The sequence below is a fragment of the Sorex araneus genome, chromosome X (genome assembly GCF_027595985.1).
Source record: "Sorex araneus isolate mSorAra2 chromosome X, mSorAra2.pri, whole genome shotgun sequence".
Lineage (NCBI taxonomy): Eukaryota > Metazoa > Chordata > Mammalia > Eulipotyphla > Soricidae > Sorex > Sorex araneus.
This window is the reverse complement of record NC_073313.1, coordinates 234373193-234388002: the sequence shown is the minus strand read 5'-3', so window position 1 is coordinate 234388002 and position 14810 is coordinate 234373193. Positions and strand designations below refer to the sequence as shown.

The window sequence follows — 14810 nt, the reverse complement described above, 5'->3', positions numbered from 1 at the left end:
TCTTTTAATCCCTTATTTCACTTAGCAAAACCACCTCAAGTTCCATTCATTTTGTTGTTCCAAATGACACAATTTCATCTGATCAATTGGCACATGTACCAAAGTTTCTTTATCCAGTCATGTGTTGACAGGCAGTTCAGTTTATATCATAGTTTGATTATTGTGAATAATGCTGCTATAAATACAGGGATATAAATACCTTTTAAAATCAGTGTTTTCATGCCCTTTGAATAAATGCTAGCAAATAGTTAAAAACTTTCAAAGAAGAATTCATACCAATCATGCCCAATTCTTGCAAAAATTTGAAGGGACGACACCACCAAAAATTTACATATGGCATATACAACTCTGATATCCAAAGAGGAGAGTGTACACACTCATCTGACATGCAAAAAGTGCACAGGTGTGTGTGTGCGGGCACACACACATGTGTAAACACACAAGTCCTCCAAAACTGAAGGCTAATATCTCTGCTGTACATAGGTACAAGAATCCTCACCAACATCTTGGCAAATTGAATGAAACAACACAACAAGAGAACATCATGATCTGGCCATTCGATACTTGCATTGCAGACCACAACACCCTAAAGGAGAGAGAGAGAAAGTAAAAGGGAATGCACCTGCCACGGGGGGTGAGGGGATGCTGAGAGGGGTAGGGATACTGGGAACATTAGTGGTGGAGAACGGGCACTGGTGGAGGGATGGGTAATTGATCATTGTATGACTGAAATGTAAGCACGGAAGTTTGTAAGTCTGTAACTGCACTTCACAGTGATTCATTAAAGAGAACATGATGATCAAGTAGGATTCATGTCAGGGATGTAAAGACCGTTCAGTACATGCAAATCAATTAATGCAGTACCCCCACATCAATAAAAATTACATGATGATATAGAGTCTCTTGCCCACATGCCTGGCTGTCTTCTCTGGGATCCCTTGGAGAGGATGGGCTCCAGCTTCCTTCCCTGCCCCGAGCAGAGATCCTGGTGGCCAAAGACCACTGAAACCTAGCCACAGCCATGCTCGAGGATCCTCTCCACACGTTCAGATAGGCCTCATGCATGAAGGTACCGGCAGAGGAACCCAGGTGTGTGTAATTCCATCAACGGCCAACATCCAGAGACTTAAAAGCAAGCTCCCAGAAGTGTGCAGCCACTTTGTGGCTGCTCAATATCTTAGAACCTACTTCTCCCTCTGGGAGAAAGTAGCAAGCTACTGAGAGTTTCCTGCCCACATGGGACAACTAGCAAGCTTCCCATGATGTATTCATATGCTAAAGCCAGTAACAAGCCAGATCTCATTCCCCTGACCCTGAAAGAGCCTTCAATGCAGCACCATTAGGAAGGCCAAATGGAGAGAGCTTCTAAAATCTCAGGCATAGGACAAATAGAGAAGTTACTGAGCCCACTTGAGAAATCAACGAACAACGGGATTTCGTGATTTCATGATTCGTGATGATATACATAAATACTGGAAAAGTTTTTGATACAATTCAACATTTAAAATTTTATTGAATCACCGTGAGATAGTTATAAGCTTTCATGTTTGGGTTACAATCGCACAATGATCAAACACCCATCCCTCCACCAGTGCACATTCCCCACCACCAATATCCCCGGTATAGCCCCCTTTTCCCGCCCTCCCCTTGCCTCCATAGCAGACAATATTCCCTGTACTCTCTTTTCATCGGTAAAGAGTACAGAACTCAGTCCAGACAAGGTCAGACCCGACACCCAAGGTATCTGCCGCCAGTACTCGTCAATACACTGGCTTGACTCTTCACACACTACCTGTCTGAATGCAAGGTTCCATCCCAGTGGAAAACCAGCAGGACTGTCCTGTTGTACAAGAAGGGAGACATCCATGACATTGGCAACTATCACCCGATCTGCCTGTTTTCCATCATCTACAAGTCATCCTGAATAGGACTGGCAGAACACTAGATGAAGAACAACCAATGCAGCAAGCCGTGTTCCAAAAAGGATTCAGCACGATCAACCATATCCACACAGTGACCAAGCTCATTGAGGTTTTGCGAGAGTTCAAGATGCCACTCTGCCTAACATTCATCGACTTAAAGAAGGCCTTTGATTCTGTTGAGACTGAAGCAGTCATCGAAGCCCTAGCCAAACAGGGAGTTCAAACTTAATACATCAGGGTCCTCCGTGAGCTGTATTACGGATTCACCACCAGGATCTCACCATTCTACAAAGAAGGGATCATTAACGTAAAGTTTGGCAGGGCGACACCATTTCACCAAAACTCTTCCGTGCCACCCTCGAGAATATCATGCGATGACTGGAATGGGAAGGAAGAGGAGTGAAGATAGACGGTCGGCAACTACACCATCTCCGCTTTGCTGATGACATCGTTCTCATAATGCCAAACATTAGCCAAGCAGCACAAAGCTGGCCAACTTCGACCATGAGTGTGGAAAGGTCAGACTGCAGCTAAATCTCAGCAAAACGATGTTCATGAAAAACAAACTAGTTCCTGACGTTCCATTTGCTCAATGGAATGAACATCTCTGAATGCAGCAGCTATGTGTACCTGGGTCACACATGTTCCTCAACATGAGGAACAACTTGGCACCAGAACTGCGCAGGATGAAGAGAGCAGTGTGGAATTCTTTCAAGAACGTTGAAGAAGTGGTTAAGAGAACAAAGAACCTCTGGCTCTGGGCACATCTTTTCGATTTCACCGTCTTCCTGTACTAACATACGCCTCAGAGACCTGAGACCTATGCAAACAGGAGGAGAACGCTATTTGGGTATCCCAATGAGGAATAGAAATCTATGCTAAGAGTATCATGTTTCACTCAAGTCAGAGAAGAAATCTGGAGTTCTGACCTCCATTGACGGTCAAGAATCAGGGATGCTGTCTCGTTTGCGGAGGTGTCAAAAATCAGATGGACTGTACATGTAATGCGATTTGGAGACAACTGCTGGACTAGAGCTGTTACTGACTTGATTCCACAGGACGTCAAAAGACTGCATGGCCGCCCACCAATGAGATGGTCAGACTTCTTTGTCAAAACCCTGAATGAATGATTTGAGGCTCTTCGTGTTCCTGGAGCAAGCAGATATCATTGGGCTACACTAGCATGCGACAGGGACAAATGGAGAGGTTACTGGTGCCTGCTCAAGCAAATCAAAGATCAATGGGATGACAAGTGATACAAATGTGTGTGGGAGAACATAACCAGGGCTTACTGTGCTCAGGGATTACTCCTGGTGGTGCTCAGAGGACTATTTGGGATGCAAGGGATCAACCCCAGGTGGGCTGCTTGCAAGGCAAGTGTACAGCCCACTGTACTATCTCTTTGACCCCCAAGCACAGTTCAAATTATATACTGAACATCGTTCTCACTTCGATGGTGAGTTCTCAAGTGATGCTCAGGAGGCTCTTCACCAACTAGGTCATCAGTTCAGTGTGTTGGTGATGCGATGCTTCTCAGGCCTTATGGGTCATACCAAGTGGTGCTTGGGGCCTCCAGGACTCCACCCAACAATGCTTAGGAGGACATGTAGTGCTAAGAACTGAACCTGGGTCAGGCACATGTCAGGCCTGTTCCCTGTCCCCGATAGTATCCTGTGTTCCCCTTGTAACATCCTGGGGAACCAAAACAGCCATATGGCTCCCAGTTGAAAAATGCCACTATAAAGGTCAGGGCAACATCTGTCACAATTGAACTAGATACTTCTATACCCCAACTCACTAATTTATGTCAATTAATTAGTTTGAGCGAGAGTTTTCTTTGGCAAAACAAATCAGAATCTGTGTTTTAGCTTTGTCCAGTGACACGAAGAAAATTAAAGCACAAACTTAATTCAATAAATCTTTATTGAGCTCCCACGGGGTGCATGATTTAGTATCTATAAATTACATTAATAGAAAAGTGTTATTTTAATCCCTTTTTTAAAAAAAAAGCAAATAACAACTTCTCTGTAGATCTCAAGTGAATGATTTAATGTGAGGCTCAGTTTGTCTGATGTTACCATAAGTATCAACAGAAAAATATGGAGATATATAAACATCTTCCTCCTACCAAAAACAGGTGCCAGGATTATCTAAATTGTTGGTCTAACAGTAGCTGATCAAAAATGCTACATAATCTGAAGTAAAAATGTAGTTGGCAGCACGATCCTCTGAAGGCTCGTTCCCCTAAGGGCACACACACACACACACACACATGCCCGTGCACGCGTGCGCACACACACACACACACACAAAACAATGGAAAAATTATTAACTGGCTCAAAATTACGTTATAAGATCAAGAAGAGGAGTTAGTCACAGCTTCAGGAAAGAATGAGAATAAATGACATTAAATGCACGTAGATGAACAATTCTGAAGTTTCCCTGGAGTTGTTATAGTATTCTGAGCTAACAAAAGGCTTATAAACTCATGCTCTTTTGAACAGAGTGGTTTTAATGGTATAGATTCTCCAGTGCACCAACTGTATTTTCAAGTATAATTCTAGTTTTTTAGTCCTAGCAATACAGAAGAAAAAGCAGCAGGAAAAATGTGTCAAGTATATAGGACATAAAAGAATTTGGCAGCCCTAAAAATCCCAGCCTGTGTTTTCTTCATCAGGAAATTCACATTCCAGCTCAGTCCATGGTGCTGCAGGAGGCAGAGTTACTGGTGGCTTGTGATTGGCAGGAGGCAATAGAGAAAGGATTGAATCCGGGCTTTCATCTTTCATCTGTTAAAGAAATTCAAAATAAGGCCACTGGTACATACATTCAATATACTAATTTTGTTAGCAAAAAATCATTTTGAAATAATTTATGTTAGGGGCTGGAGTGATATCACAGTGGGTAGGGTGTTTGCCTTGCACACAGCCGACCCAGGTTCAATTCCTCCACCCCTCTCAGAGAGCCCGGCAAGCTATCAAGAGTATCCCGCCTGCACAGCAGAGCCTGACAAGCTACCCGTGGCATATTCAATATGCCAAAAACAATAACAAGAAGTCTCACAATGGAGACGTTACTGGTGCCTGCTTGAGCAAATCGATGAGCAAAGGGATGATAGTGACAGTGACAGTGAGAGGCTGGAGTAATAGCACAGTGGGTATGGTGTTTGCCTTGCACACGGCTGACCTGGGTTCAATTCCCAGCATCCCATATGGTCCCTCCAAGCACTGCCAGGAGTAATTCCTGAGCACATAAGCCAGAGTTACCCCTGTGCATCGTTGGGTGTGAGCAGATCCCCAAAAAATTATTTAAAATGTGTTTAGGTATTTTCACTAACACTCCTTTTGAATCTAGTTATCTGAAAATATTAAATCATAGCAAAATAAATTGATTTTTATCACAATTGTTTTATCCTTTCATCATTTCTAGCCAAATGTCTCTAAATTAGTTAAAATATAAATTGGAGATGTAATATACCATAATATTGTTTTTACTTGTTTTGCTTTGCAAAAATACGAGTACTTCAGAGAATCCATTATCGAACCACCCAGGAACCATAATAACCAAACTAACCTATTAAGCAAACAAGATTAGGTGGCATTTTCTAAGGGGCTGGGGGTGCTCTCAGGGAGGCCCTTTCTTGCAACACTCGGCTAGCCAGGCCACACAGTGCAGTGGCAGGGCCAGGGAACGAAGTGCTGCTCAGGCCCCACCTGGGCCACGCTCAGCGATGCTCCGGGCCTCTAGGGCTACATGTTGCTGGGGGTGTAGGGAAAGGTAATTTCATGTCATGAATCAAACCAGGGTCCCAAGCAGAGACCCCTATGCTATCTACGCAGCCCTGTAAGTGATTCTTTCTTTTTTTGCTTTTTGGGTCACACCCGGCAACGCACAGGGGTTACTCCTGGCTCATGCACTCAGGAATTACTCCTGGCGGTGCTCGGGGGACCATATGGGATGCCGGGAACCGAACCGGGGTCGGCCGTGTGCAAGGCAAACGCCCTACCCGCTGTGCTACTGCTCCAGCCCCCCTCTAAGTGATTCTTAAAGAGAACTTTAAAAACATGTAGATAACAGAAGACAGATCAGCTTACCTGTTTGAAGAAAACATGGGACAATAAACTGCTTGCTGATGGCCTGAAATTGTTTTTAAAAGTCATTAAAAATCAGAATTTCACAGACTGCAGACTTTTAAGTGCAAATATACTAGAAAATTATTCAGAGCTATAAAATCCAATACTGAAAAATTAAAAGAAAGAATATGAGGGAGTCAAATTCTTCATTTCAACCTTGACTAATAAGAAGTATTCTAAAAGTACCCTTCTTTCATTTATTGGACACTTACAAATTACAAAGACCTATGCAGGAATTTGGGCTGGAGCGATAGCACAGCGGGTAGGGCATTTGCCTTGCATGTGGCCAACCCAGGTTCAATTCCTCTGCCCCTCTCGAAGAACCTGGCAAGCTATTGAGAGTATCTCGCCCGAACGGCAGAGCCTGGCAAGCTACCCGTGGCATATTCAACATGCCAAAAACAGTAACAAGTTTCACAATGGAGACGTTACTGGTGCCCACTTGAGCAAATCGATGACAGTGATACAGTTATGCTAGAATTTAAATAAATAATACACATAGTTATCTATGATAAAATAGCCGTTTAAAAAAACTAACACTTTCGTATTTCTCATAAGTTCCTAAAATTTCTTAAACTATATGCAATGATTACTGTGTGGAAAGAGTAAATGAAATTCACAAGAAACTCAGGAAATGATACCGCTGAGTTTGGAGTTGAAGTTTTTCTAGCTTTGAATCCAACATTCCCATTTCCCATTTCCTTATTGTTTCTACTTGTTTTTAGCATTGATCTTTTCTAGATTACTCTAGGTTTTTTTTTTTGCATCAAGAGACAGATAAGAGATTTTCTGTTCACTGGCACATCTGGAAGTGCTCAGGGATCACTCCTGCTGGTCCTTGGGGAATCACATGTGGTGCTGGGGATCAAACTGAGGTTGGGTGCATGCAGTGCCTTAACCCCTCTCTATCTCTCTGGCCCTGATAAAGGATTTTGGTGGAAGGAAATATGAAAAAGCTTCTATAAAATATAACACACACACACACACACACATGTTTATGCAGTGTAGAAGTGAACACCATTACCTTTTTTCAGGATCCTGTTGCAAACAGAGCTGTACCAAACTAAAGAAGGCAGGAGAGAAAGTTCTTGCGGCTGGGGTTTGTAATCTGTCACTATTTATTGTGCGAGTTCCCCCGGAGACAAGAACACTTTCTCCAATCCCAGAGTCGCCACCCGATCGGGAACTTTTCATTCTAGATTCTGATTGAGGGAAAATACTGGCATCCAGTGGGCTATAAGGAGGACCTTTAAGTTTCTGTAACAGCATCTAAAAAGGGAAAGTATCCTTTAACATTTTTCAGGAGAAAATATTAAAAGAACAATAATAAAGATTTTAAGAGTCCATGTCAAATATACTCAACAAGAATTATCTAGACCAAAGGAGCTCTTAGGGAAGTGTTTCAGGATTTTAGCAGCATTCACCTGTGTCCTCTCCATGTCCTGGAAAGGGACCTGTCCACTGGCCAATTCACATGCTGTAATTCCAACACTGTAAATGTCTGACTTTACATTATATCCATGCAAATCCTGTAGGAAAATAAATGTGAAGTGCTTCAGTGTAAATAATTTAATAAAAAGTTACACACATGTGCTTTTTTGATAAAGGATGGTGAATGGAAAAAACCTAAATGAGAAATCAAGATTACCTGACACATAATGTAAGTTTTAATATTCCTAACATGGTAATTTTGACATGAAAGAGAAAGAAGCCTTAAAGGAGGCCATTTACCAATTCAAATATAAGGGCACAAAACTCCTTTAGGCAAACTCAGAAGACACTCGAGACATACAGACAATCCCAATGCAAAGGCCACACCTGACCTGTCTCAGTAGTTCTGGACTCAGCCACGGCTGCACTGATGTGCTGAACTGTGGGAAATCATACACAGCCCTATGCCTCTGTCCATCCTTAACCAAACTATGAAGATGGGACAGGCCAGAGAGGGTCACTAGGCCATCACCAGAAATGAGGATATGGCTTGCTTTAATACTCCTAGAACAAAAAGAAACAATCCTAAATACTAGGAAATTGGCCAAGGAAAGAAATAACAAAAGTCTGTCAAAACAAATCCATGTAGTCTCTTGGAAATAAAATACTCCTTTTAAAGTAGCAGCAGACTGCTATATGTATGGACATGTATCCAACATATATCCACATATATGTAGAAAATGTTCAAGAACTAAGAAATCCTTTCAGCTAGTTAATAAAGCAATAGAACTAGAGAGATAGTTGAAATCTACATGTTTGAGAATGATAGTATTTTTTTCCAAACTAGGCATGGAATTAAATGATTAATCAGCACTTTAGAATGCTACTGCAAAACACTCAGTTAAAGAGTAAATTAAATGAAGATTTAAGGGTAAATTTAGAAACACAAATACTGTAAGCATAAAAGAATTATTTAAAGCTAAATGCAATATTATCCAGAAAGTCTGTGATGGCATAACTCATCATTTACAACAGTATTTTTTACAGAGAAACTTCTTTTAGTTGTCACAGAAATCAGAAGAGAGCCTCATTTTCCACTAAAATCCTGGATTTGGAAACTGGTACAGCAGAATGATTAGCAGTCAGAAAAAGCATAGGAGAATCAGATAAACAGAATGAACAGAATCTGCTAGAATTCCTCAGCTAAGGAGAACGCTGATTAAATATAAAAATAGTAAGATAAGAAAGCATTAGGAAGGTTGAAACAAGTTTCTTTTAAAAAGTAACTTAATTAAAAAGTAAAATAAAGTCCCCATGTGTTTTAGAAGGATACACTATTTTTTAAATGTTCAGTTTATTTTGCATCTACATTTTGGTAACAGGATTGACAGAATTTTAAGGTGCTGCAATGAAGAAATCAAAGAAAGAGTTAGCTATAATTTGTACACAGTACAAATATGACATAAATATGTAAAGAAATAAACTAAGAGGCTCTTAAAAAGTAAAAGAAGAGAGAAAAGAAAAGAAAAGAAAAGAAAAGAAAAGAAAAGAAAAGAAAAGAAAAGAAAAGAAAAGAAAAGAAAATTCAGCCACACCCCAGAATATTGAACCAGACCTGCCCTTATACTAAATACTTTGCTAGGACATTGAGCTCAACCTTCCACCCTGGTATCCAACATAGAATTAGATACAGAGAGAACTGAATTTCTTTGGTAAATGAACATAAAATGTAACCATTTTCTGTAGTTATTTGCCTTGCCTCCCTCAAATTTCACTGATAAGTTTCCTATTTCCCCCTTTCCCATACACAACTGCTCTAAAGCTTCCAAAAATTTTTTCCACTAAAATCTTTCATTTTGCAAAATATGAATAAGTACCTGTGAATACAGCCATTCTGGTGCAGATAGTTTAACCCTTTCACTGCTCCAAAAAGGATGCTTCTTATTAAAGCTTCAGTCATTCCATCAGGGAAGTACCTCTTCAAGAGCTGACTGGCTGAACCTGAAAGAAACCCCTGAAATCTTTAAACACTGGGAGCAATTTTGCTCCTACCTATGTCTTAAATGAACCTTTCATTTATAAACAGACACAAACATGCACATATGTAATATATCTGTCACTTCTGAAGTCTAGTCAGGAAACTTTCCTATGCAAAGGCAATCTATACAAAATTCAAGAATTAAAAAACAAAACTTCTTTTATTTTTTATTTCTCTTTTTTTTTACTTTTTTATTGAATCACTGTGAGATAGACCCTTACAAAGATGTTCATTAGATTTCAGCCATAAATTATTTCAATGCCAATCCCTGCACCAGTGTACATTACTCAGTACCAGTGTCCCCAGGTTCCCTACCATCACTTCCTGCTCCCTGCCTACCTCTATGGCAAGAGCACATTCTCTCTCTCTCTCTCTCTCTCTCTCTCTCTCTCTCTCTCTCTCTCTCTCTCTCTCTCTGCACTGTGGTTTGCAATATTGATACTGAAAGGTTATCAACAATATCTCTTTACCTACTTTTAACACTCAGATCCTGTCCAGCGTGATCATTCCCTGCTATTATTATCATACTTGTCTCTTCTCTATCTTATCTACCCTCAGCCTCACATACACTTGTGGTTAGTTCCAACCACTGACCAGTCCTCCTCCCTGCAAAACAACTTCTTTTAAATGACATCATTTTATGTAATAGGAAGAGACGGAACCATTTTCAATATAATTGGGAAAAAATACATGTGTGTATACATGTGTTTACATATGCATATATATGTATATATTTTAACACAAAGGCAATTCACAAAATGTCTCCAAAAAATGAAAGAACCCAATTATTTATTCAATATTTCGATTGAGCAGTGCTTTGTCCTAAGAACCATGTGAGCACCAGGGACAGCTAAATTAAAACTACACACACATCCCATCCTTAAAAAGCACACATTGGGTGTTTGAGCATTGTATAACTGAGACTTTAACCTGAAAGCTTTGTAACTTTCCACATGGTGAATTAATAAAAAGAATTTAAAAAATAAAAATAAAAATAAAAAGCACACATCCCTGATGGACAGGCACACACGTGCATTTTCAGGGTACTGAAGGAAGTTTACACTGCTCTGAAGCAGGGAGAGGGATGGTGTGCACAGGTGGGAAACCACGCCCACCTGAAAGTAATAGTAGCTCCTCACAGAGGGAGAGGGAGTAAAAGAAGAGCCAGCTCATACGCATGTGTGGCCTTCCTGGAGAAGCATTAGGGGTGGCTTAGGGATCATACCTAATCTACTTTTACTGGAGACTAAAATTTAATATGAATCGAACATAGAACTATCTCACAAAATCCTGAGTTGGTCTTCGTATTTATAAAACTGAAACTAGTGATTCGTAAGTCTAAATTCCTTCTCATAACATCCAGGCTAAATAAATTGTTTTAGCTAAAATGAGCTTTCTTACCATAGGCCATAAATGGAGAAATAACCCAAAGCCAGCTGCGAACAGTGAAAACGGTCCAATAAGTTGTAATATTGGGGTGCCGGAAAAAGTGAGATAGAATCACTGCTTTCTAGGACAGACATGCAAAAGACAACACACTTAAAATCAATCTTATTTTCCTTAAGAAGAAAGTAACAGCAGGAGTGGCTGCTAACAGTCAATGGGACTTCTGAGTACTTCTGAGTACTAAGCACTGAGTGCTAACATAATCTCTTTAGCTCTCACAACCACTACACTGAATATGTGATACATCATGGTTCCCACTTTGCAGGACGGTTAGAAATGTCCAAGACCACATACTTAATAAAGAAGTAAGGGCTGGAGAGAGAGTAGAAGAGGTAACACTTGCATGCAGCTGAGCCCTTGTTGATCCCTGGCACCAGGGGTGACTCCTAAGCACAAAGCGAGAAACAGCCCTTGAGCTGTTGGTGTGGCCTGGCCCATTAAATAAAGAAAAGCTTAAGTAAATAAGTTGAAGTAGAATGTAAACTTAAAAAAACACTATGAACATATTGGTTAATTTTTAAAAATCTTTTCTGTGCAATGTACGTACACACAAAAATATTTTAACAGTTTGGACAATATCAAAACAAAATTCTTCCCTTCTTTAAATAGAAAATGATTAGTGAGCAAAACCAAAAATCAGAAAATAAAATAAAATAATAAAAATCAGTGCAGAATTTAATAAGACAGAGAGCAAAAAAGATAATAGTAAAATGAAAGTTGAGGCTGGAGTAATTATTTCAGCAGACAGGCCTTGCCATGTGGCCAATGTGGGTTCAATTTCCAGCATCCTATATGGTCCCTGAAGCACCAACAGGAGTGATTCCTGAGTGCAGAACCAGAAGTAACCCCTGAGCATCACCAGGTGTGACCCAAAAAGCCAAAAAAAAAAAAAAAAAGGGAGAGGGAGATTTTTGCCCCCCCAGGGATGGTTCAACATAAGCAATTTGAAAAACATGATAAACCGCTATTAACAAAGGGGCAAAAAATATTATCTCAATAGATACAGAAAAAACATTTGACATGATTCATTATCTTTTTTATGATTAAAATCCCTTAATGAAATGGGTATAGAAAGGATGTATTTCAACATAATAAGAGTCATATATTGTAGACTCACACCAAATAGCACACTCAATATAAAGAACAGTGTTTTTCCTACAAGATGTCCACTCTCACTACTTTTCAAAATAGTAGTAAATTCGAAGGTGGAGCGATAGTACAGTGGGTAGGGTGTTTGTTTGCCTTCCACATGCCAATCCGGATTCAATCTCCAACACCCCACATGGTCTCCTGAGCCTGCCCTGAGTTCGAGCCAGCAGTAAGACCTGAGCACTGTCGGATGTGGCCCCCAAACCAAAACCAAAACAAAATAGTAAATTATAGCTAAGGGAATTAAATGCTAAAAGGATATAAAAGGAATCCATACAGGAAAAAAGTAAAAAATTGACATTATTTGCTGATGACCAGATTATATATATATGTATCAAAGATCCTATTAAAGGACTATTTGAAATTATAAAAATGATAGTAAAGAGGCAGGCTACAAAATTTATGTGCTATAGAATGAAGACCGGTACATGAACAACTACTAGACATTTTTGAAAGAAAAACAAGATACAAAGAGATGGAAAAATTTTTTTGCTCATACATTAAAAGAATTAACATCATTAAAATAACTGAATGTACAGATTCAAAAAACTCCTACCAAAATCCCAATTTTATTCTCATAAAAATAGAATAAAAACAATAAAATTTATTATTTTTTAATTCCTTTTTTTTTTTTTTTGATGGGGGACATACCTGGTGATGCTCATGGGTTACTCCTGGCTCTAAGTCACTCCTGGTGGTGCTCAGGGGATTATATAGGATGCCAGGGATCAAACCCAGGTCAGCTGCATGCAAAGCAAGCACCTTACCTGCAGTACTATCTCTCTAGCCCCTAAAATAATGAAATTTATCTGGAACTACAAAAGACCTTGTACTGCAAAATACTTCTGAGGAAAAGAAAATGGTGGTAAGGTCTTGCTCAAGATGGATTATAGATTTGAACATGAGGCCTGAAATTATCAAATACATCAAAGAAAACACAGGCAATAAGCTCCTTAACACCAGTTTGAAACAATGGTAGTCAATTCCAAAGACAAGGAAAACGAAAGCAAAAGTAAGTGAAACTACAGCAAACTACAAAGTGTTTGTACAGCAAAAGATACTATCATCAAATGGAAAAGACATTCCCAACTGAATGAAGATGTTTTATATTATAATCTGCTAAGGATAAATATCAAAAATATATAAGGACTCTCATGATAAAATCCAACAATTTAAATCAACCACTTGAAGAATGCACCAAAAAAATCTGAATAGATACTCTTCCAAAGGGGACACTATAATGTTCATAAAAAGATTTTTGTTCGCACTTATTTTCAGGGAAATGCAAATATCACTTCATACCTGTGAGGATGCCTATTAGCTCAACGATAAGAAATAAGTATTGGAGAAGATGTGGAAAAAAAGGGAACCCTTGTACAATGATGGAGCTAAGAACTGGTGCAACTATTACAAAAGCAGAATTGGAAATTTCTCAAAAAATTAGAATTTATATATAACTCAGTTCTTCCATGTCAGAGGTATATTATCAAAAAACTGAAACAACTCAAAGAAATACAAACAGTTCTATGTGTACTGCCACATTATTTACAATAGCTAAGGACTGGAAATAACCTAAGTGTCCTCTGACAAAAATTTGGCTTAAATGTACTATGGAATACTATTTAGCTATCAAAGTAAAAACTGAAAATCCTATTCTTTGCAATATGGATGGAGCTAGAATTATGCCTCGTGAAATAAGCAGATAGAAAAAGACAAACAACATATATGATTTCAGTCATACATGGTAACAAAGAGAAAAGAGATGAATAAAATAAACCAAAAAATAAATTTTTAAACTCTATGACTATTGGTGACTACCAGAAGAAAAGGATTGGGGGATAAACTGAGACAAAGCGGACACACATATTGATTTTCAAAGACACACACCAGAACTTCCATAGTGTTATATTATGTTACTTAAAAAAGTTTTAATAATTAATGACAATAAAAATTGTATTACAATAATATCCATTAAAATGCAATTTTGTTAAAATTTCTCAATGAAGAAATTAATTTTACTGAACTGGATGAAAAACAAACTGCTTTTGTTTTTTTCTATTCCCTATGACTATTTATGATTGAAAAGTCTAAGGGTGCTATAAATCTGCTGATATGAATTTTGAATATGATATTCATTCAGAAGAATGAATAGTTACCATTTCTTTTTCTTTTTCATTTGGTTTGAATTTTGGACCACACCTGACAGAGCTCAGGACTTACTCTTGGCTCTGTGCTCATAACCTCTTTGGAAGTGCATGTGGAATGACAGAAAGATGATACTGGGATCAGACCCTGATCAATCACAAGCAAGACAAGTGCCCTACCCACTAGACGATCTCTTCTCCCTTTGAATATACATTTTTTTCTTCCTTAGATCTGTCTTCCAAGTATTCCTTCTCATTCTATAACTGCATAATATTTAGATCTACCTTTCTCTAAGATATAGAACCATTACACTGATTTGTGGGAAAAAATTCTTACATACTCTCACACAGACACTACTTTTAATGCATCTTTATAAATTGTCACCTGTAAAGCTTTTAGGCGTTCTTCAGTGCAGTTTTCCAGATTTGTAATTTTGATAGTCACAAGTGTTCCTGTAGGAGTATGCTGTGCAAGGTAGACAGAAGTCAAATCATCAAACCCTCTTCCTACAATGAGATGTAAACCTTTTATTAGCAACCAAAGAAG

At 39.0% G+C, this 14810-nt stretch overlaps 1 protein-coding gene across 1 annotated transcript in view; it reads right to left on the bottom strand.

The window, feature by feature from the left end:
* Window positions 1-3833: 3833 nt before the first annotated feature.
* STRADB (STE20 related adaptor beta) overlaps window positions 3834-14810 on the bottom strand; it is a 31508-nt gene continuing 20531 nt past the window's right edge. The window contains exons 5-12 of the mRNA XM_004601273.2: window positions 14649-14770; window positions 10926-11034; window positions 9364-9487; window positions 7879-8050; window positions 7480-7584; window positions 7080-7324; window positions 6017-6059; window positions 3834-4711 (exon numbers count right to left, since the gene is read on the bottom strand). Of these exons, the coding sequence (XP_004601330.2) occupies window positions 4568-4711; window positions 6017-6059; window positions 7080-7324; window positions 7480-7584; window positions 7879-8050; window positions 9364-9487; window positions 10926-11034; window positions 14649-14770 (1064 nt within the window). The 3' untranslated portion in view covers window positions 3834-4567. The remainder of the gene's footprint in view (window positions 4712-6016; window positions 6060-7079; window positions 7325-7479; window positions 7585-7878; window positions 8051-9363; window positions 9488-10925; window positions 11035-14648; window positions 14771-14810) is intronic.